The sequence below is a fragment of the Dendrobium catenatum genome, unplaced genomic scaffold, assembly GCF_001605985.2.
Source record: "Dendrobium catenatum unplaced genomic scaffold, ASM160598v2 fragScaff_scaffold_370, whole genome shotgun sequence".
Classification (NCBI taxonomy): Eukaryota; Viridiplantae; Streptophyta; class Magnoliopsida; order Asparagales; family Orchidaceae; genus Dendrobium; species Dendrobium catenatum.
Window position 1 is genome coordinate 2,951,939 of NW_021318832.1, and position 24,663 is coordinate 2,976,601.

A 24,663-nucleotide genomic window follows, 5' to 3' on the forward strand; every position below is an offset into this window, starting at 1 on the left:
AAAATTAAAAGAAAAAAGACAAATAATTTTCTCACTTCAAACTGAACATAAGCCATACATTTATTAAGAGGTTTGGTGGAGAAATATAGAGAAAATAAGGAGGATCTACTTATGATATTTATTGATTTAGAAAAATCATATGATAAAGTTCCAAGAGAAGTGCTATGGAGAGTTCTTGAAAAGAAAGGAGTCAATAATGCTTATATTCAAATCATTAAAGATATGTATGCAGGAGCTATTACTTGTGTTCAAACACAAGCTGGTTTGACCAAGTATTCTTCTATTTTGGTTGGATTACATCAAGGATCAGCCTTAGGCCCATATCTTTTTTTCTTTAGTCATGGATGTTCTCACTAGACATTTGCAAAAGGATGTACCTTGGTGTATGCTTTTTGCTGATGGTATTCTTCTTGTTGATAAGACTAGAGAGGGAGTTGAAGGTAAATTTGAATTATGAAGGTCAACCTTAGAGTCTAAAGGTTTTCACCTGAGCAGATCTAAAACTGAATATATGGAGTGTAATTTTAGTAGTAATAGACATAGTGAGAGGATTATGACTTTGGGCGATCAAGTCATTAATAAGAGCACACGTTTTAGATATTTTAGATCTATTGTTCAGAGTGATAGCGAAATAGATGGGGATATTATCAGCAGAATTCAAGTTAGATGGTTGAAATGGAGGAAGGCATCAGGTTTGTTGTGCGATAGAAAAGTCCCCCTCAACTTAAGGGAAAATTTTATAAGATGGTGATGAGACCTGCAAAGCTTTATGGTTTAGAATGTTGGCCATTAAAAAAGAAGCATAATACTAAGTTAAGTGTTGCAGAGATGAGGATGCTTTGGTGGATGAGTGACTTTACCCTTAGAGATAGGATACGAAATGAGCATATACATGAAAAGATTGGAGTAGCTCCAATGGAAGATAAGAATAAAGAGAGTCGCCTTAGATGGTTTGGTCACATTAAACGGAGGCCTTCCGTTGACCGGTTAGGAAAGTTGAGGTATTAGATTTGACTTATGTTAAGAAAGGTAGAGGTAGACCTAAAAAAACTTGGTTAGAAAATATTAGAAATGATCTTATTTTATTAGATTTAAATGAGAATTTGACTTTTAACATGACACAATGGCGAAAAAGGATTCATGTAGCCGACCTCACATAGTGGGACAAAGGCTTGATGTTGTTGTTGTTGTTATGTGGTTTTTTTCTTTATCCAATTGTAGGGAAGTAAAAGTGTTATTTGCAGTTTTTGCGATAAGTTTGGTGGTTTTCTTTTTTCTGATTTAGGGTTATTTTGTTATTTTAATTAGGTCATCTATGGAAATTCCTATACTATTTTGTAAGTGAAATGCTTTCATGGTTTTGTGTCTCTAACCTAGGTATTGTGCCTCTTCGCGTCAGATGTGTTTGCCGATCACAACTCCAAGTATTGTGCACGGAGATCCTCTTAGTGTCTTCGCGCTCAAAAGTCGGACTCCACGCCTTACTCTTTCAAGTGATGATTACAAATTTGTCTTCTGATCCCACTTCCCCTTAATTCTCCGAGCTTCCACAACCACTGATATGCTTTGTCTGTCAATTTGTAACTTTGATTAAGTTCTAAATGGTCAACAAGAAGAGTTCTGTAAAACTGGAAGCACATGGAAGGTATCTAGAAAATGATTATTTAACTTGGAAACCAAATCGTCAATCTTTATAATTTCATACCATTCATATTTAGTCCTACTCACCATCATAGTAACTTTGCATTATAAAATTAAAGCATATAAATTTAAAATTAAGATTAACCTGCACCAGCTTCTCTAAAAGAAGAAAATAGAGAAAGAATTTTGTAACCATATTTTGAAAAACTGATAACACAGAGGAAGTAGCATCAAACTACAGAAATTTTAATTTAACAGCTTCCATGAAAATGATGCGGGCCTCAGGAAAGAGCATAATATAGTGGCAAAAACCTCTCTAATAAGTATCTTGAGATAGAAAATAGAAAGGATGCAATGCAGCAATCTTAAAGCATAATTACTGCAACTACAGTGCATACCTTTAGATTGATGTACAGCTTTGACAGCCTCAAAGTTTTTGTAGGTATACCCAACAAAGCTTAAATCTTTTGGACTTAGCAACGTCTGCAAACAAAATAATGAATCATGAATGTACCGAAACACCAATACAGAAAACTTGAAGGGGATGATGATGAATGGATTTGTGCTAGAATTTTCTTGCTAAATACATGCATTAACCAAACACCCAATCTAAACATCTAAATGTCAGATCATCAATGTACAGAAAAGAGTGATGGAAAGCATTTTACAAGGGTGAAAAGCTTTCAAAAGCGCATAGCTAAGTTGAAAGATCTTACCTTCCTAGAGAGTACAAAACCTGTCCTTGCTGGAGGAGGATCCAACTGGAGCTTCAAAGCATGACATAAAATCAAACAAAGAAACAACACTGAATAAAATAATTTATCATATGAATTTGATGAAGTGATACACAAGTTTATTATTAAAATTATTATACATAAGACAATCCTTTGAGAGAGTTATGTCTATCCACTTGTTAAATATGATGGATTTGTAGAGAATAACATCAAAATTGCAATACTATGATGCGGAAAAGAATAATAAAAAAATATGCTGAGGTCTACTACACTGCAGTTCTATAAAAGTAGGGACAAATAAGAAATCTTCCATTAATACACTCCAGTGTTAGGAATAACAGTTTCAATTAAATGGGTCTTCTAGGGTTCTCGAGATTAGGTTTTGTGCCTAAGACTTCTCCAGACGAAATTTTTGTGACCAGGATCTCTCCAAAAATAATGCTGATACTGGTTGCCTAATAACGGTCAGGTCTTTGTTCTTTAACATGGACTCCTAAGCAGTACGAGATTGTTGAGCGCATCAATACAGATTTGAATGAAAAAGATAAATGATGTTGGATTGAATGAAATAGAATTTTTTGGTAATTTTTAACAGTATTGTGGTGACTACCATCGCATAAAGAAAGCTGTATGAAGAACACATTGGCAATCCCTGCAATCTCAGAGCTATCACAGTTGAATCACTTATATTAGCGAACTCAAGAAAATGGCGATATACACAAACCATGACAAACATAAACGAGGAAAACAATGCAACCACACAGAAAAAGCGAATTATGCAGGGAAACATCCACCAGTTAGAAATAGGCTATTACATAGATAAATAAAAAATCATCATACTTCATCAAAAGTTTCAAAGTTCCGAGTGTCTAGCTCACTAGTGACCTCAGGTTTAAATGCAGCATCCATCTCATACAGCTTATCCCACTCTACACCTTTAAACCATGGGTGGGCCTGAAAATAAATAGACGGAAACAACATTAGCAAAACCAATTATCTAGATTGCAGTATAAAGAAAAGGTTGGAGTGGGTAGGCGGGTTTCTTGCCTTTATTTGATCAGCCCCCCGGCTACCAATCCTGTGTTCAACATCACAAAGTAGTCTAGAGATGAGATCTTTCGCCTCAGGAGAAATTCTTGCATCCTCTGGAAATTTCAAATGATTTCTCCAGTGTACGATCTGACAATCATCATAAAACAGTGGGATAAGTCAAAAAATTCATCATTCTAACACAAATTAGGGAAGAATGATGCAATGCCTATCTAATTATCTATAAATATGAATGCATGTCCATAACTATAATTAACCCAAGTATTACTTGGCCATTAGTTTAATATGCTAAAAAGTGATCAATAAAGCAGGACAATGAAGATTTGTGTGGCATGCCAATAATATTAAGAATTTGGCCTTGATGGTAATCACAAATTTCTGCTGGCATATTAGTTAGTATGCTAAATTCCTAAAATGTATTTACAATTGATTTTCAGAAACTAAAAAAAAAATAAAAAAATTTATGATACCATGCCGTCATTAAATTTGAAAAAAAAAACATGATGTTTAGCTTTAAATAATATTTTTAAGCTAATAATTTGATTATCACAAAACACTGTATCTTCTGATGAACATGTTCAAAAGACAGTTAAATTTCAGCAGAAACTACTAAAAATGGAACCAATAAAATATTAAAATATATTTTCTATAATGCTTGATATAATGACCTTTATTAGATTTAAATGAAAATTTGACATAATGGAGAAAAAGGATTCATGTCAGTGGCGGAGCCAGAAATTTTATTCAGGAGGGGCCTAAATTAAAATAGTTTTATTTGCTGTCTCATATGGAATGTTAGCATACATTAAGGCTTTGATTAGTTATCCGGTATTTTTTGTAAAAGGTAGTTTTAAAAATGTTAGTTGAGCATAACCGTGTGTGACGGCTTAAAAATCAAGGTTCAATTGAACCGAGTGACCAGATCAAATTTTTAAAAAACTGCACGGTTTAATAATACGATAGTATGGCCGCTGATTTCGAATCAGACCGTTCAAATGATAGAAAACTTTTTATTAAACCGAAAAGTCTCCCTAATTCTATTTAACTATTCAACATCTTCCCGTTCTCGTCTCCATTCCTGAGCCTATTCTCTTTCCCAAGGGGGAGCCATTGCATGAGACGAAGTCGTTGCTGGTGTTATTAATTGTTGCCAGCCTCGACCACACCCGACGCTTTGCAAAATTGATCGCCTCTGCTACTAAAACCTGTAATATAAGATTTATTTAATAAGGAAAAAAATCTTCTATTACTTGCTTGAGATTTCGAGCATCTATTTTTTTTTTATATTTTTTGAATTTACTATAAAACTGATACTATCAAGGAATGTTTATATTCAAATCATTAAAGATATGTATGCAGGAGCTATTACTTTTGTTCAAACACAAGGTGGTTTGACCAAGTATTTCCCTATTTCAGTTGGGTTACATCAAGGATTAGCCTTAAGCCCATATCTTTTTGCTTTAGTCATGGATGTTCTCACTAGACATTTGCAAGAGGATGTACCTTGGTCTATGCTTTTTACTGATGATATTCTTCTTGTTGATAAGACTAGAGAGGGAGTTGAAGGTAAACTTGAATTATGGAGGTCAACCTTAGAGTCTAAAGGTTTTCGCTTGAGTAGATCTAAAACGGAATATATGGAGTGTAATTTTAGTAGTAATAGACCTAGTGAGGGGATTGTGACTTTGGGCGATTAAGTCATTAATAAGAGTACATGTTTTAGATATCTTGGATCTATTTTTCAGAGTGATGGTGAAATAGATGGGGATTTTATCAGCAGAATTCAAATTGGATGGTTGAAGTGGAGGAATGCATCGGGCTTATTGTGTGATAGAAAAGTACATCTCAAACTTAAGGGAAAATTCTATAAGATGGTGGTGAGACCGGCAATGTTTTATGGTGCCCAATGTTGGCCATTAAAAGAGAAGCATAATACTAAGCTAAGTGTGGCAGAGATGAGGAATGCTTAGGTGGATGAGTGGCTTTACCCTTAGAGATAGGATACGAAATGAGCATATACGTGAAAAGGTTGGAGTAGCTCCAGTAGAAAATAAAATTAGAAAGAGTCGCCTTAGATGGTTTGGTCACATAAAACGGCGGCCTTCCGATTACCCGGTTAGGAGAGTAGAGGTATTAGATTTGACTTATGTTAAGAAAGGTAGAGGCAGACTTAAAAAAGACTTGGTTAGAAAATATTAGGAATGACCTTTCTTTATTAGATTTAAACGAGAATTTGACTTTTAATAGGACACAATGGAGGAAAAGGATTCATGTAGCCGACCCCACGCAATGGGATAAATGCTTGATGTTGTTGCTGTTGTTGTACTGTTGTTGTACTGTAAAACTGATACTGATTGTGATTTCACATTGCTTCAATTGTTGGGCTATTAATGAAATTTCTAAGAAATGATTTTCACATTACTCAACTGGACAAAATTATTAAAAATAAATTCACTGATCTCTTTGCACAGTTGTTTCCTTGGCTTAGAAAATCGAGTGATTTGCTTGTTTCTGTAAATAGTAGCTTAATCAAGCTACTCTGCTTGGGAGAAAATGCAACCAGGTGTAGTGAAGTGTATAGAAATAGCAGATAAATTGAAGCATACTATTTATCTCCTTTTAATTTCTCAATTTATATGCTGTTTTTTTTAGGGGGGGCACGTGCCCCCCTGCCCATGATTGATGTAGCCGACTCCACGTAGTGGAATAAAGGCTTGATGTTATTATTATTGTTGCTAATATAAAAAACTAAACAAAAAATGATACCGATATTTGATTGATAATGTATGAGGAAAGTGTAAAAGAAGGTTTCAAAACAGAAATGATATCACATGATAAATTATTTAAGACTATCTCAAAGGTTGAGGTTAATACTCAAAATAAAAGCTTCGATTGCTTTTAATAAACTTTTTATAATACAAAGTCTTTTGTTTTCAGATATCAGTTAAAAAAGTTTTGATAGAACAAAAATTATCATACATCCGAGCAGGATGGATACAAAAAGAGATTAAAAAGAAACTTACAAATAAAGCCATGTACCCCATAGTGTCAACTTATAAAACATCACACAAGAATATGGGCAGTTTAAAAATGATAGCCAACAAATAAACATTAATCAACATTGAGGACGAAGCAAAGTTTTCTTTAAGATACTGACACATATTCCTTAACAGCAATATTCCACAAGCATCAAAGCTCTGGTTCATGAGGGCATCAATCATAACAAGCCCATACAAATCGAAAAGTGCGGCATCAGTCATAACAAACCCAACCAAATTGAAAAGTTAATAAGCACATATCAAGGAGAAACTGCAGCTGAAAAGATGAAGTGCTACATCATAGATTCAGGATTTGTTTTAGTGGAGAAACATAATCGCCTAAGAATTCGAATAAGAAGAGAGAAGAAAAAAAAGGGAGACCGTATAACCGAATTATATTCCCTTGTTTTATGTAAAAAAACAAAAAGAGAATATGTACATAAACAGGGGGATAAGTAGAAACGAAATAAATAAATATACAAACTAGTCTTTATTTCTGGAATCCAAAATTAACTATGCAACCAAAAAAGAATGTTGTTGTCAATAGATTATTGGATTGTTGTAGATGGAAAGTTTGTTGTCAATGAATTGTTGCAAATAGAAAGCTATTGTTCACAATTTTTTAGATTATTGTAGATGGAAAGGTGATGTGCATGGATTGTTGAGATTCTATGATGCACCGATACTTCTCCTCAAAGAGGCGTGCAATGTCCGACACGTATCCGACACGACACGCGTCTGACACTTCTCCAACATGTGTCAGACAAGTCGGAATCGTGTCCGATTAAAATAATATTAAATATAAATTGGACACGTGTGTCCGACATGTGTATCTTAAACATTTTATAAATTTTTAAAAAATATAATTTCTTGTATTTAAAATTTTTTATTTATTTAAAATATAAAAACAAAATTTATTATTTCTTATCCACAACATCGCCTGCACTTAATACCCTATTCATCGAATATTCTAATTTTTATTTCTCTTTGGCGAGTTATAATATTTATTTCACAACAATGTCTGATATCATCTCAACATCTACTACTGATGTCGTTACAATACCAACATTTCCAAATGATCTCCATATCAAAGTCTGACGCTATCTTTACATTGATGCTCAATGCTAGCAATTTTTACACCCACAACATCAATGATAAACGCCCTTTAAACATTGACGCCCAATATTTACTGCATAACATCAATGCTCAACTCTCGACAGCGTTGTCATCTCCTATCTCGATGAATGATAAACGACATCGACGTCTGACTCTCGATATCCTAATATTAATCATTTTATGCACAAATTCTCGTTAAATGATTTATTGTTTCTAAATTATTTTTAAAATTATATTTATTCAATTTTAATACTATTTTTAAAATATAAAAACTATAATATCGTGTCCAACCCGTGTCCGTGTCCGATATTTTCAATAATTGACGTGTCTCATGTTCGTGTCGTGTCATGTCCGTTTTGTCGTGTCCGTGACTGTGTATTATAAATTGTTATAGATGGAAAACTGATGGTTATTATAGATGGAAAAATACTAGTAAAATTTTTAGGATTATTTCAATACTTTTAAGCTGGGTTGTATATATTGATCATGATTAGTTGATTAATTTATCAAAACTCATTCTTGGTACAACATTGATAAGGATATTTGAAGTTTGAGAGTTTATTAAATACAATTTAGTTGGGCTACTCCATCTTCAAATTTATTCTAAGATGAAATATAGGTCCATCTTAGTGCATTTAGTTTTGTCAAGGTCGACATAATTTTTTGCACTACTTACAGTAGTTTGTTTGCAACAACACACTCCTAAATATTTTTTCATTTGACAATTTAGTTTTTTCTAATAATCTATTTAATCACATTCCTTACAAATACCAAATGCCATTGCCATATATTCAGGTTCAGGATTTCTTGAGATCACAAATTATTTCTTGCTTCTCCATGTAACTAGATTTTCCCATACATAAGTATAACAACAAGAGGAAGATCTTTGGTTTGATAGATCTCCAATCCAATCAACATCTATAAGAATTTCAATTTTCTACTTGATTATTTTTTATAAAACAAGCATTTTCTTAATATTATCTTGAGGCAACTTAGAATTTAATTAACAATTTCCATGTGAATCATTGGGGTTGTTCATGAATTAACTTACATCACAAATACAAAACCCAATATCAAGAAGAGTGAGAGAGAGAGAGAGGTAGATGGGTTTATTGATGCAGGATTAAGAATGATTTAAATGAATTTCATAAGAACTTGCACGTTTTGAATAATAGCAATTAATAATTACAAACGTTAGCCACAAAACGATAATAGAAAACAAAAGAGGGATGGCTTCGCTTAGGCCAAATCACATGCTAAGAGCTAGAATCACCAAAGTAATTAGAATTTCAACCGATGCAAATTAAGTAGATGTTCAATAGAATCCCTAGGTTAACAATGAGATTAAAAAGTATAAAAAAATCAAAACTTAAATTTTACGTTTACTAAGCGAAGGCAGAGAGCTTGACACAACTCCTTGTGCTTGAATCACAACCTACAAGGGCAGAGAATTAGAAGAGAATTTGAATAGGCGAAAAGTTCACCCTCGTCGTGGAACGAAAGTGATTTGCCACTGAACGTTGGCAAGCTGCTCTTCGATTGTTTCGGACAAGGTGAACATGATACGATCCAGGTATTTTTTTTGGCGGAATTGTCTATTTCCCGGTTGACGTCGAAGAATGTTGACCGGAAAATGTCGACGTTTCCTTGCTCGTTGTAGACGAAGTCGGAGTCAAGGTCGGGATAGTCCATACATCGATTCCGTAAGGTTGAAGTGTTGGAGACAAAGGTCTTGGACTCCTCTGGAGGAAAGAAGTTTCTCTCAAGGATTCTAGTGGAGAAGAGGGAGAGAGGTGGCTGGACAAAGAGGGGGGGGGGATTGGGAAAGAAATAAGTTCAGATTTTAGAGGAAAGCAGGAGGAGGAAAATCAAGCAATTGTTTCCCTAATTAATCCTTTAACTTGGAAATGATTTAGGTGTGATTAGGAAAGGGGTAGGGGCAGGTAAGAGAGAGGGAGAGATTTTGAATTATTTCCAAGAGAGGTGTTTGAAGTTTGGAAAGTAATTCAATGGGGACCATGAAGGGGACGACGACATAGGTAAGGAAATTGGGGTAATTAAGCAAGATTTATTACTTTCTTAAATAGGATTCTCTAATTAGGACATGAGATTTAATTCCAGTCCAATTCAAATTAAATTTGGATTTGATTTTAGAAACTTTCTTAAAATAAGATTGTATTTTAGGAAACGTTTGAAATTCAAATTTGATTTTGAATGATTGAAATTGCAACCTTCTCAAAAGAGAGAATGTAGAATAGGAAAGTAGTAATGAGGGAATTGTAAATTTAGAAGCAAGGGGAAGAAGGGCCGGCGGCTAGGTGGCTTGGTCGTGGGTTCGGGTGAGGGGAGATGGGGTTGGGTGGGGATGGGCTTGGGTGCTAGCCAAAGGGCAAGGGTGGTGGGCTAGTAGTTGGCCGGCGGTGGGAGTTTTGTGGAGGTGGCCGATGGCTTAGGGTGTAGGTGAACCATGCGATGGAAGAGAAGGGAGGAAAAAGGAAGAAAAGAAATATGAAGAAACTAGCCATGAACTTGGACTCTTCCAAGGTTGGTGGGTGATCCGCTTCCCTCTCCAAACCTCTCAAGCTCTCACAAGAACTCAATATGCAGAAATTTTCATAATTCATTCATTAACCTTCAAAAGAAAACATAAGGGCTATATATAGCCTCATACAATGGACGGGAAAATAAAAAGACGACTTAGCCCATTGGGCTTACACATGACAAACCCTTAAGGGGTAAAAATGAAATAAAACTAAAACAAATACAAAAGCAAATAAATAGAATAGGTACATATGAGGAGTCAAAACTAGATCGGCGCGATCGTTGCCGTAGATCGGCGACCACGCCTCTGATAAACTTTTCATGCTCCGATGTCTCCATCATTCTCCAAGGGTGGGGAAAAATTCGACTCCGTCGAGTAAGCGTCCCGGATGCTCTCATAGATCTCCAATGCATCGGGGTCAATCTATTGTAGCTCCTCGCGATCCAACCACTTGTCCTCTGACTCAGGTTTGCCTCTCCACATGATCAAATACCTATGTTGTCCACCTTCTCTTGTGGAAATGATATCATCACTCAGAATCGTGTCAACCTTCTCTACCATAGGTATTTTGGGAATGTTTGGAAGTGCAGGTAGGTTTGGGTTCTCACACGATGGGGTCACACAAGGCTGCTGTAGAAGTGAATTTGATGGGTTAAAATCAGGACCTTCATATGCTAATAGATCTTCTATGTTAAAGGAGTGATTGATATTGAATTCTGCAGGCAGATCTACTACATAAGCATTATTGTTAATTTTCTTAAATATATTGAATGGTCCTGCACTCTTAGCATATAATTTCTTAATTGTTTCTTGCGGGAACCGTTCCGGACAAATCCGCACCATCATGGAGTCACCAACCTCAAAAGTTTTAAATTTTCGCTTAAGATCAACATAAAATTTATAATCATTATTACTCTTTTCAATCTATCGTGCAATCTCTTTGTGAAGTTCATGCATATGCAATGCAAATGAGGATGCAGAGTCAGAAACTCTATACCTGAAGCATATGGGTATGAGATCTAGCGTCTGTCTAGGTTTAAACCCATAAACAATTTCAAACGGACTTAGACCATAGGCGAACTCATCTGTAGGGAGTATGGAGTCCCAATCCTTAATATGCTCACCTACCAGGGATCGTAACAGATTGCCTAAGCTTCTATTAACTACCTCGGTTTGATCATAAGTTTGTGGATGAAAGACTATGAAGAATTGCAATTTAGTGTCCATTTTCATCCAAAAGGTCTTCCAAAAATAACTGGTGAACTTGACATCCCTGTCCGATATAATGATTTTGGGTAAACCATGTAAGCGGACGACATTATTGAAATAAAGTTAGGCAATGTGGGAGGCATGGAATGTCTTGGATCAAGGTAGGAAATGGGACATTTTGAAAAATCTATCGACTACAATACAGATGGCGTCATTCCTATGGATAGTCTTGGGCAGGCCTAAGATAAAATCCATGCTAACATCCGTCCAAGGACAACTGGGGATAGGCATAGAGGTGTAGAGACCAGTGTTTTGTTTACGTTGCTTGGCCAGTTGGCACGTGTGACACATGCTAATTATTCTACTGACATCACTCTTCAGACTGGGCCAAAAGAAACAATACTCCATTGCTTCTATGTTCTTATCCCGACCGAAGTGCCCAGTGAGGCCTCCGGCATGGAGTTCTCAAACAAAAAATTCCCTAAGGGAGGTACTAGGGATGCAAAGCTTCTGAGCTTTGAAGAGATAACCATCCTCCATAAGGAAATCATCCACAAGGCGTGTGCTATCCATGGACAGGAGAGAATAAGTTTCTTTGAAGTCAGGGCATTCCAAATAGTCCCTTTTGATTTGGTCAAATCCTACAACTTCAGCTCTCATCTCAATGGTAGTCATCATACGACGACTAAGAGCAACAACAGCTTTATTCTCAACTCCGGCCTTATGTGTAAGGGTATAAGTGTACTCCTGAAGAAATTCGACCCATCGACCGTGACGTGCGTTTAGCTTCTTTTGGGAGTTGATATAACGTAGAGCCTCGTGATCCGAGAAAATAACGAACTCTCGCGGGAGCAAGTAGTGTCGCCAATAACGAAGAGATTGGATCATTACATAGAACTCTTTGTCATACGTGGAATAACACTGCCGAATGTCATTTAACCTTTCACTGAAAAAAGCTACAAGGTGATCTTCCTAGGATAGGACCCCTCCAATTCCGACCCACAAAGCATCGCAGGTTAGAAAATCTCATCACTGGGGCTTCCATCATTCTTTTCTTAATCTCATCAAAAGCTCTGGTGGTGGCCGGGGTCCAGTGGAAATCACCTTTCTTGAGACAGTATGTGATAGGAGATACAATGGTGCTGAAATTTTGGATAAATCTCCTATAGAAGGTGGCTAGTCCGTGGAAGCTGCGGACTTCCCGGATGTTCTGAGGACATGCCATTCTACAATGGTCCTCACCTTCTCGGGGTCTACAGAGATGAGATCCCTTTTACAAGGAATGTACATTTCTTGGGATTGTCATAAAGTTGTTCCTTCCTTAAGACCAGACAAACTTGTCTTAAGTGGTCCAAGTGCCGACTCACCGACTGACTATAAATAAGAAGGTCGTCAAAGTAGATGACGACAAACTTCCCCATAAAAGTGCGCAACACTTGAGTTATGATCCTCATGAAAGTACTCAGAGCGTTACTCAACCCAAAAGGCATGACTAACCATTCGTAGAGACCATCCTTGATCTTGAAGGCAGTTTTCCACTTATTACTGAGTCGGATCCGAATATGTTAGTATCCACTCTTGAGATCAATCTTGGAAAACAGAGTGGCTCCCGTCATCATATCAAGCATATCGTCTAGCCTCGGGATAGGGAAACGATATTTGACGGTGATTTTATTAATAACACGGCTATCAACACACATTGGCCATGATCCATCATTCTTAGGAGTAAGAAGAGCTGGTACAGTGCGGGGGCTAAGACTCTCTTTGATAAAGCCATGCTATAGTAACTCATCCACCTGCTTCTTGAGTTCAACATGTTCCGTTGGGTTCATGCGATAGTGTGCCAGGTTAGGAAGGGAGGCTCCAGGGACAAAATCTATGGCATGTTGGATGTCTCTAAGTGGAGGTAACTGATCTAGAAGATCATCAGGAAATACATCAACAAACTAACCAAGAATAGGTTGGACTTTCTGAGGGATTGGTTCGTCAGACTCAGTGGAAGTCTCACGACCGACCAAGGCATACAAGGGCGCGCCTTGAGCAATCTCAACATCCAGAACCTTGGCGGTGACCAAGTTCAGTCATTTCTTGGATTTAACAGGGTTGGATTTGGAGTCATCCTTAACCCGGGGCTGCGAAGGCAAAAGCTTTATCTTTTTTCCCACATATTCGAACACGAAGGTGTTCGAACGCACATAGATGTGGACATCATTATCAAAAATCCAGGGGCAGTCCAAAAGGATTTGTCCAACATCCATAATCAATATATCACACCATACATTCTCCTTATAGTCAGTGAAGGAGATAGGTACGAACCTTCGTTCCTTCACCTCCAAGGCAGTGGAGTTGATCCATGCTACCTTATAGGGGTTGGGTGAGGAACGACAGATAGGCCGAACTTGGATACCATGTTGGAGGAGACAACATTGATGCAGCTGCCACTATCCACGATGAACTTATAGTTCTTATCATTGATTTTGGTGTAGGTGTGAAAGATCGCAGTCCTACTCTAGTCCTCAGTGGTAGCAGGGTGTGATAGCGCACATCTCACCATGCAGATGGGAGATGTGTCAAATTTCTGAAGGCAATGGAGGACAGCAGTGTCATCGTCCTCCTCAAAGAAATCACCCTCATCTTCCACTTGGTGGATTTGATCAACCTCGGGCTCGAGATCGTCCTCAATGATCTCCTCGATAATCAAGACTTTATAGGGACTAGAGCACTTAGAAGCGATATGCCCATACCCCTGATATTGAAAGCACTTGGTCCTGGGACTGGACCGAGGGGTATCCGGGGTGGGAGGTTTACTCCTAAAATCAGATCGAAGTGCAGGAGGATCAGTGGGTGGTCGAGTAGTGCTCCCTGGGGTCGGTCGGTCAGTAGGAGTGTGAGGAGTGGAACTACCTGAAGGTTTGTAGGAAGGCCTAGAATCATAGGATCGACTCGAGTGCTGGGAACAGGTCTCCTCCAGATCTAACACTAGGCTGTAGGCGTTCTCGAGTGTAGTGACGTTCCGGACAAACAGCTCATTGCGAAGATCCTCTCGCAACCCGGTACGAAACATAGACATGATCTGCGCAGGGGTGGTAGAGGTCTCCCCTTTGCAGCAAATCAGGTAGTCATCAAAGGACATGATGTACTCCTTAACTAGTTTGTTGCCCTGACTCAACCTATTCCACCTATCCAACAACCTAGGGAAGTACGATGGAGGCAAGTACTTCTGCTTAAGTTCACGCTTCATGGATGGCTAATCAATGATGGGATACCCATTCCTGGCTTCTCTAAGGCTTTCTAGATTTGACCAATGATGACTTGCCCTACCCGTAAGGTTCATCTCAACAAAACTAACATTCCTAGCCTCGGATTTGTTATGCCACTTAAATAAGCTATACATATCTTTAACCCAGTCCAGGAAGAGCTGGGGATCAAGGGTTCCATCAAAGGTAGGAGCATCGACTTTAATGTTCTTCATCAGTAGTATGTCAGGGTCATGGTTATGGATGTGTCCATACTGAGGAGCTCGATGATTGGCACGATGTTGCCTCTCATCCTGACAGGTATCATCCCCATACATAAAAGAAGGTCTAGATGCGGTATAGGGGGTTGGATGATCCCTAGAGCATTCAAGTGTGTCAAAACGTTTAGTTGTCTCCCTACGAAGCTCAGCTAGGTCGGCTTGATTCTCTTTAAGTTGCTGGCTAATTGTATTCATTTGACCTACCAGTAAGTCTAAAATCATTCCAAGTTGTTCTGGGTCCATTGGGATTCACTACGGGACACCTATGATGACTAGGATGTAAAGGACAACAATTTATATGAATGAAAACACACTTATATCTTGCAAAATTGATGCAGTAAATATATGGACAGCAAACATAAAAGGTGCTAAATGCAAAGAATGTAATGTAGGAACAACTAGCAAAGCGTAGCAATGATAAAAAAAAATTCTACGATGGATCCTAGTACATGCACTAAGAGCAAACCATGCTCTGATACCAGATGATGCAAGACTACAATGCTTTTGAATGTATGCGATAAGAACTTGCGCGATTTTGATAAGAACAATTACGATTAAGACTATTAGCAATCAAAAAGACAAAAGAAAACATAAGAAAGGTAGCTAAGCTTTAGGCCAAATCACATGCCAAATACTTGGATTATCAAAATAACTTAGAATTTTCAACAACATGCGAATTAAGTAATTTTCAACAAAATCCCGAATCTAACAATAAGATAGTAATATAGAAAGCACACTCAATCCTAAGTTTACCAAGCAGAGGCAGAAGGCGAAGCACGATTCCTTGTGACTTGATCACCACCTACAAGATTAGTGGAGTAGGAAATTAATTGAAAATGGGAAGAAGTTCACCCTTGGGATGGTCCGGAAACGATTTGCCATTGGACGTTGGCAAGTTGCTCATCAATGGCCTCCGAAAGCGTGAAGATGATGTGGTCCATGTGTTCTTCAATGGAACGATCCACTTCCGGGTTGAAATCGAAGAAGGTGGAGTGGAGGATGTTGACGTTGCCTTGTTCGTCGTAAGCGAATCCGTAGTCAAGCTCTGGATTGGTCATTCATTGGCTTTGAAAGAATGATGTGTAGATGAAGATCAATGGGGAATCCCCTTGGTGACTTCTCTAGGGAGAAAGAAGTTTCTCTCTAGATTTTAACTAGAGAAGGAGAGAAGGATGGGCCGGCCACGGAAGGAGGGAGGGGGAACTGAATTTTGATTCAGATTTTGTGGAGGGAAAGTACTTCAAACATCTCCTTAATTAATCCCTTTAATTGAGAGTAATTAAAGAAGAGAAAGAAAGGGAGGGGCGCGGCAAGAGAGAGGAGGTTTGGGGATTTATTTCCAAAGCTAAATATGAGATTTTGGAAAGTAGTAAGGAAATGGGCTCTTGGAAATTTCGGCCAAAGAGAGGTGGGGAAAATATGAATTATTTCCAAGAGAGAGCTTAGTGGGTTTTAGAAATAAATCGCAAGGGATTCAATAGCGGGGCCGGCGGCTTCAAGGGGTTAGGAGGGGATTGTGGGGAGAGATTTGGGTTTCCTATTTTGGGATTTAGGGATTAGGAAAGATTTAATTAAATCGAATTTAATTTGAAATTCAAATATGATTTAATTTGGTAACTTTCCTAAAATAGATTTCTTAAATTAGGAAAGAATATTCAAATTCAAATTATTTTGAAAATTGAAATTAAACATTCTTAAATTAAGAGTGATCACTTATGGAAGGTATTCAAGAAGGGATTTGAACTGTGGAGGGAAGATGGGAGAGGTATGGCCGGCGGCTAGGTTGGGGGCTTGTGAGGATTTCGGTGGAGGGGAGGGGGTGGTGAAGAGATGAGGCCGGCAAGTGATGGTGGGAGAATTAGGTGGCCAACGGCTTAGGGGTTTGGAGAGACCTTAGGCTGGCAGCTAGGTGATGAAGGAAAAGGGAAGAATATATAAAGAAGAAGAAAAACCACGAACCCGACCGTCTCCAAGGTTGGTGGGTGATCCAATTTCCCGCTAAAAGGATTTCTCTCTCTAAGCACTCACAAGATCTCACAAAGAACAAAAGCAATGAAAAATTTTTATCATTCATTCATTAAACATCAAAATAGAATATAAGGGCTATATATAGCCTCGTACAAAGGACTAAAAACTAAAAGACGACAATGCCCTTTGGGCTTACACACGGCCTCCCTTTAAGGGGGGTAAAGCGGAAAAATAACAAAATAAATACAACATAGCATAACATAAAATAATAAAATATATACATAATACGACTCAGAAATATATCGACTCAATCGTGGTCGTAGATCGATGGCCACGTCTCTGATAGACTTTCCAAGCTCTGATGTATGTACAAATTTCTCCCAATTTTCATAGTGAATTTCATTATGTGGTGTGGCTCCATGGTTTTTTCCCGATTTTGGATTTTTTCACATTAAATCCAGGTGTTTTCTTTTTTCTACTGCTTTCTATTTCTTGTTTGTGTTCGTTGCGTGGTTTACTTCCACGCCAACAAGAAGATAATAGAACATATTCAAACTACTTTTTATAGTGATCCATCTAGAATTTGGATAGTAATTTTCATAATATAAACTATAATTATAGAAGATAATTTTATCTCTACCAAATGATTTAAAGCTCCCAAGTCTACTATCCAAGTTTTAAACATTTTTCTTCTTGTTTGCAATAAAGGGATCAAATTATTCACTCTTTTGAACACCAAGCTTATTCTGATATTGTTCTAGAATAAGCTGTTACTGGAGAATAGCTCGGTCTACAATTTGTTGTCCAGATGGTTGAAACATGAAGGAGATAGCTATTCTAATTTATATTTGTTGCAGGTTCTCTTTGGAATTTCTAATCCAGTATTTTATTATGGATTTTTCATCTTCTGGATATGATTTATTTTTTAAAGTTGATTTGCATCATTAGAGTTGTCAGCTTATTGACCACTAGCTTCTTTGTGGCAATTGCCACTTGCCACCATTTTATTCATGGTAATTGCCACTATATTCTTTACAAGAGAATCCTTTATATATATTTTCACCGCTTTTGTTGGACAACTATTTGTTTTTAGTGTTCATGAAGGACCCATCGACAAGGAGGGACTCCATCTTGAAAGACCCTTCACCCTAGGGGTGTAAACGAATCGAGTTTAGACCTTATCGAGCTCGGCTCGTCAAATGGAAAGCGAGCTCGAGCTTGAGTCGAGCTCGACAGGCAAGCTCGAACTCGAACTCGTCCCACTGTAAACGAGTTCGAGCTCGATAAGCTCGGCTCACGAGCCCATAAACGATTCGAGCTCGAGCTGACTCGGCTCACTTACACCCCTACTTCACCCTCATAGGGAGTAGAACCTTAATGACTCTGGTATCATCTTGATAATTAAAATGAGAAGAAATACTGGTAAAAAATGAGTGATTATATAACTGAATTTTATTTCCTTATTTTGTGCAAAAAATAATATGAAAAAATGAACATAAATAGATAGAGAAATAATTATTAAGGAAAGAAAAAATTCATAAATCAGTATTTAATTATGGAATCCAGAATTAATTATAATGTAGAAGAAGAATGCTAATGTCCACAAACTATCGGATTGTTGTAAATGGAAAGCAACTATCCATGGATTATTAGATTGTTGTAGATGAAATTGCAGATGGAAAGCTAATATCCATGATTTACTATAGATAGAAAACCATTATCTATGAATTGTTGGGTTGTTGAAGATGCAAAAATGTTGGCCACACAATTATTTATACATAAGCAAATGCCAATTGACTCATGATAAATAAACAAAAATCCAGAAAGAAAATTGTAAGAAGAGTAACATAATCCTGTTAGTAAAGCTATTTCATTGATTTTGAAGTCACCGATTGGATGAATAGCAACAGTTTCATCGAACTAGTTTAAGAAAGTGAATAGCTTCAAATTAGCTAATAAATGAAAGTGTGTGGCTCAAAAATAAAACCTTGAATTTTCATCCATATAAAGTACAATTGGGAAGGGAAAAAAGTCTGGCAGCAGCAGAAACTACCTTCCGACAAGTTGTTATTGGATCATGAGAGTAGAACGGTGCATAACCAATAAGCATCTCATACATTATAGCACCCAATGAAAACCTGAAGAAAGCTCATCAGAAAAGAAAATATGACCAACTTAAACAATGGTATAAAACCATAATAGCATAGTTCCTAAGCAATTGCAAAGTAATGGCACGAAATTAACATAATGATAGTCGTATACACAGATTCACTTTATTTTAGAATCTTGCATCCAGATCTCTACCAATAACTATGCTTTCAACCAAAGAAAATTTCGAATGTTAACTAGATCTTTTTACTCATTCTCTCTCCTCTTTTAGACTCTCTGATAATACCCACTAGAATATCAATATAAGTAGCAAACCTCTTTCTTTCTCTCTCAATCTCTTCATACATATATAGACACACATTCACCCTCCATAAAAATTGTAGAGCTACGGGTGATCAACAACAAACCTTCATCCTACCACCCTACTGATAGAACAAAAAAAAAACAGAACAAAATGTAGAGAAGAGAAAACACCACAGTTCTTCCTTTCACTCCTTTCACGGGAGAAAACAAAAACTGAGAGCAACTTCTGTTTCACGAGAGCCAAAATAAAATGTTATAGTCTTCCAACGGGATAACACATGCAGAGAATCACAAATCAGTTTTTATAACTGTCCGAAAGAAAAAAATAATATATAATAAAAGAAAATAAAAGTGAAACGACGCATTGCTTCATATGAAAAAAAAATCCAACACCTACAGATTCCATCTCACAAGAGGTGGGGGAGTGAAGAGGTAGAGTGAGGGTCTCTCTCGCTCCCAACTTCACCTCAATTATGGTTGAGAGTAGGATCTCTCCTCCTCCCAACTCAAGGGTCAATTAAGGTTAGATGCAAACTACGCTAATCATTTGTCTGCCTCACCCCAAGTCCCCAACCATGCTTTAGATGAAGCTAGTATACTGAAGAAGAGGAGAGAGAGAGAACACCATGAAGAGAGACGCACAGAGAATCTAATAGAAACTTTCATCATGAAGATCACTGAAAGGCAAAAAGAAAATGATTCAAGCAAGAAGAAATCTGAACATAAGATGTAGTGAAAACAGCGAGCAAGCGTGCTTACTAGGGTACAAGTGAAGGAAGGAGTATGTGATAGGAAATACTTGAGTTCGCAAGTAATCCTATCGGATTTACTTGAGTTCGCAAGCAAACCTAATCAATAATAAGTAAAAACAGCGAGAAAACGGAAGAATCATGGTGGAAGAACAAACAAAGAGAAAAAAGAACAAAGCAAAGATACAGGAGATCCTCTATTCGAGAGGAGGATCGTTCTCTCCCAATCTCTAGACACTAGGTCTAGAGCCCAAAACTCCCAAGAGACTCCAAGAGAAAATAATACTTAAGCATGCTCTAACCCTCACCTCTCATGCCTATTTATAGATTAATTCCAAAGCTCTTTTTCCAAAATAGATTAATTCAAACCTCCTTTCCCAAAATAGATTAATCCCTTGCCTTAAATAAGATATTTTATTTAATTAAATAGGGACCCACGTCCCTATGGCTTAGGCAGTTAGAGAGGAGGCGGTTTGAACCGCCTCCTGTAGACCTTGGTCGACCCAGGTGGGGTCGGCTAGATAGGCGCCGACCTATCAATACCGCCCTCCCAAAGAATCACCTTGTCCTCAAGGTGAAAACAAGGGAATTGATGTTTCATCATCTCGTATGGCTCCCACGTGGCCTTGTAATTAGGAAGGTTCTTCTACTTGATCAACACTTCCTTAGTTCAATCTTCTTTCTAGCGGACCCCCATCAACTCTACGGGTTCCAGAACCACCTCTAAATCCTTAGTAAGTGTCACCGGTAGTTCGGGGTTGGCTGTGTAGTCACCAATAGCCTTCCTCAACTGCGAGACGTGAAAAATTGGGTGTATAGTCGCCGTTGGTGGTAGTTTCAGTCGATAAGCTACTACCCCAATCTTCTCCAGCACTTCATAAGGACCAAAGTACCTTGGAGCCAGCTTTTCATTCCTCCTGTTGGCGGCTGTCCTCTGTCTATATGGTCAGACCTTCAAGAACACCCTCTCCCTCACTTCAAACTGGATGCCCTCCTATGCTCATTAGCTTGTTTCTTCTTAATTTGTTGGGCACTTAGCAGATGTCTCTTGAGCTCTTCTAACACTCTATCCCTCTCCTCCGAGTACTCCTCAACTGAGGAAACAGGGTGTTGCTGCTCCCAAAGTGTATGAAGTGGGGAGGATCCTTTCCGTACAACACCTTGAATGGAGTTATCTGAGAAACAGAGTGAAAAGAGGTGTTGTACTAGTACTCGGCCCATGATAGCCACTTACCCAGAGCTTGAATGTCTCCGATACGAAACATCTCAGGTAAGTCTCCAAGCTCCTGTTCACTACTTCCATTTGGCCATCCATCTGTGGGTGGTAAGCTGTACTCTTTAGAATTGTCCCTTGCAGCCTAAACAACTCTCTCCAAAAATGGCTGAGGAATACCTTATCTCTGTCTAATACGATCGCCTCGGGTACTCAATGTAATCGAACCACCTCCCTGATGAAGGCTGAAGTCACTGTCACTGTTGTATAGGGGTGTCGGAGGGGAATGAAGTGTGCATACTTGCTCAACCTATCCACCACCACCAGGTTCACTGTGAACCCTTCTGAACGGGGCAACCCATCTATAAAGTCCATAGAGTTCTCCTCCCACACTCTTCCCAGTAGAGTTAACGGTTGTAGTAATCCTCCTGGTGACATAGCCAGGTACTTACTCCTTTGGCAGATCTCACACCTGGACCATCTCCTCTACATCTTTACACATCCCCTTCCAGTACAGGTCCGCAGCTAGCCTCCTGTATGTCTTCTGTACGCCTGAATGGCCCCCCAAAGCACTTCCATGAAACTCCTAAAGTTTGGGATGTTGATCGAGGTCCGTGGCATCACAAATCTCCCCTGATATAGCAATTTGTCTCCCTCCAATGAGTACCCTGGGTGGCTACCTTCTTCTTTCAGTAAATCTGACTTGATCTTTTCCAAACCTTTATCTCTCGCACTTTCCTCTCTGATGGCCTCCCAGTCAAGCATCAAAGGAATAGATAGTGTCACTGTTTGCAGCTCCCCCATACATCGGAACAATGCATCTGCCGCCTTGTTCTCTACTCCTGGCCTATACTGAATCTTAAAATCATACCAAAGCAACTTGGACAGCCATCTTTGATGCTCCTCTATCACCATCCGTTGTTCCAGCAGGTATTTCAAGCTCCGTTGATCTGTCCTGACAATGAAATGTCTTCCAAGTAGGTAGGGTCGCCACTTCTGGATGGCCAAAACAATGGTCATTAATTCACTCTCATAAACTGATTTCAACCGGGCTCTAACACTCAATACCTGACTGAAATAGGCAATGTGCCTACGACTCTGCATAAGCACTGCACCCAGCCCGGACGCATCTGTCTCCATAATGAAGGTCTGAGTGAAATCTTGCAAAGCTAGGACCGGCACCGTAGTCATCGCCTTCTTCAAGCTCTTAAATGCTAATGTGGTCGCCTCCCCCCATAGGAACCCGTCCTTCTTCAACTGCTCAATGAGTAGTCATGCTATGGAGATGTACCCCTTAACGAGCCTCCTGTAGTAACCTGTAAGTCCTAGAAATCCCCTCAGCTCCTTCAGATTTTTCGGCACTGGCCACTTTAGCATTGCCTCAATTTTGGACTGATCTGCTGCCACCCCTTCTTTTGATACCACATGGCCCAAGTACTCTACACTGGCTTGTGCAAAGCAGCATTTATTCAAATTAACTCTCAGTTGGTGCTCGTGTAGTACCTCTAACACCCTTTTCAAATGCTCCCAGTGCTCCTCCTCTGTCCTGCTGTGGACTAGAATGTCATCAAAGAATACAAAAACAAATCGTCTGAGGTAAGGTTTAAAAACCTTATTCATAAGGGCTTGGAAAGTAGCAGGAGCATTGGTGAGGCCAAATGGCATCATCAGGAACTCATAATGTCCTTCATGGGTTCTAAAGGCCGTCTTGGGTACATCCTCCTTCATCCGGATCTGATGGTAACCTGATTTCAAGTCTATCTTACTGAAAATCACGGTCCCATTCAATTCATCTAACATCTCGTCAATGACTAGTATAGGAAACTTGTCAGATACAGTTTCCTTGTTGAGTGCTTTGTAGTCCACACAAAAATGCCAGCTGTCATCCTTCTTTTTCACCAATAGAACAGGGCTAGAGAAAGGGCTAATGATGGGTCTAATGATCTCTGCCTCCAGCATATCTTTAATCAACCTTTCGATTTTATCCTTCTGGAACTGAGGGTAACGATAAGGTTGTACACTGATGGTTGACACTCCCTCCTTCAACACGATGGCATGCTCCTGCTCTCTCTGCGGTGGCAATCTTTGAGATGGCTGAAAAATCTCTTGGAATAGCTGAATCAACGACTGAATGGAGAGGGGTATATCTCCTGCCTCTTTCAATCTCGCTCCCTCCAAACTGTGCAGCTCCACCAAATACCCTCTGCCCGCCAACTGAAAGTCCCTCACCATCATTTTAAGAGAAACCAGGGATTTGGAAAGCCCCGCATCTCCCTTCATCACCACCTTCCTTCCATCCACCATCAACTCCATTGTGAGTGCTCCCCAATTCACTTTAGTGTCTCCCAAAGTTTGAAGCCATTTCATCCCCAGGATGACGTCGATACTCCCAAGCTCTAGCGGAAGAAAATCTTCCCTCACCTGTATCCCCTGGATTGTTAGTCGCACTCCTTTGCAAATCCTCTGACCTTTCTCCACCTTCCCAGTACCCATCATCACCCCGTAACAGTCGATATCCACCAATCTCACTCCCAGTTGGTCGACGACCTGGGTAGAAATGAAATTTTGAGTAGTTCCATTATCAATCAACACCACCACCTCCCTGTCCTTTATCTCTCCCTTCACTTTCATTGTGTGATTCGTAGTGAATCCAACCACTGAGTTCAGGGAAACCTCAGCCAAATCCAAGTGTAGCTTCTCCTCCATCTTCTCCTCTGTCTCCTCCTCAACTCCCTCAGTTTCCTCGTCATCACAAACGGTGAGAACCTGAAGAGTTCGGTCCTTGCACCGATTCCCCGGTGTATACGTTTCATCACACCTGAAGCACAACCCCTTAGCCCTCTTCTCCTGCATATCTTTCTCCATCAGCCGCTTGAAATTTCCCCCGCTTCCTCCTATCTTCTCCTTGGTGGCCTCTCGACTTCCTCCTATTGCAAAACCTTTATGTGCTAGCATGGTTTAAAATTGCGCAATATGAGGCTCGCCCTTGCGCAATTCCAGTAAAAAATGCCTCGATGCTTATGCCTCGAGTTTTGTTTATGAGGCTTACGCCTCAACTTGGTTGAGGCCCGCCTCGCCTTACTGGCATGAGGCTTACGCCTCACGCTATATATATTAAAACTTACATAAATCTTGAAGTAAATGCCCGACATTGGACTCTATAAGAGAGGAGGAAGGGAAAAGAGCAGTTCATTATAATGATGATTCAAATGAAGAACCCCTTAGTGATGATAGTGTTGATGACTTATGAGTTCTTATGTGACATGTCATTGCTATTTATTTTTTGGAAATTGGAATTATATGTTAATGAAAAGAATACTGGGATTTGGGAAAGATAGAATTTTGAGTTGAACCATATTTCAAGTTGTCTTATTATTGAGATATTTTGATTTCACTTCATATCTTATGTTTTTTTATGTTTTATATTATTCACTCATTAGTATATAAAAAATTATTATTTTATATTTACGCAAT

At 38.8% G+C, this 24,663-nt stretch overlaps 1 protein-coding gene across 3 annotated transcripts in view; it reads right to left on the reverse strand.

Moving 5' to 3' along the window:
• The window catches only part of LOC110105239 (serine/threonine-protein kinase tricorner), a 41,547-nt gene that overhangs the window by 9,788 nt on the left and 7,096 nt on the right, over positions 1-24,663 (reverse strand). The window contains exons 7-12 of one of the 3 annotated variants that reach the window (XR_002304126.2): positions 18,869-18,953; positions 3,423-3,554; positions 3,216-3,329; positions 2,358-2,408; positions 2,040-2,124; positions 1,374-1,570 (exon numbers count right to left, since the gene is read on the reverse strand). Coding sequence is in view for 2 of the 3 variants with exons in the window: in XM_020834643.2 (XP_020690302.1) it covers positions 2,040-2,124; positions 2,358-2,408; positions 3,216-3,329; positions 3,423-3,554; positions 18,869-18,953 (467 nt within the window). In the remaining variant the exon portion in view is untranslated. The remainder of the gene's footprint in view (positions 1-1,373; positions 1,571-2,039; positions 2,125-2,357; positions 2,409-3,215; positions 3,330-3,422; positions 3,555-18,868; positions 18,954-24,663) is intronic. The other 2 variants (XM_020834651.2, XM_020834643.2) reach the window with 2 other exon arrangements.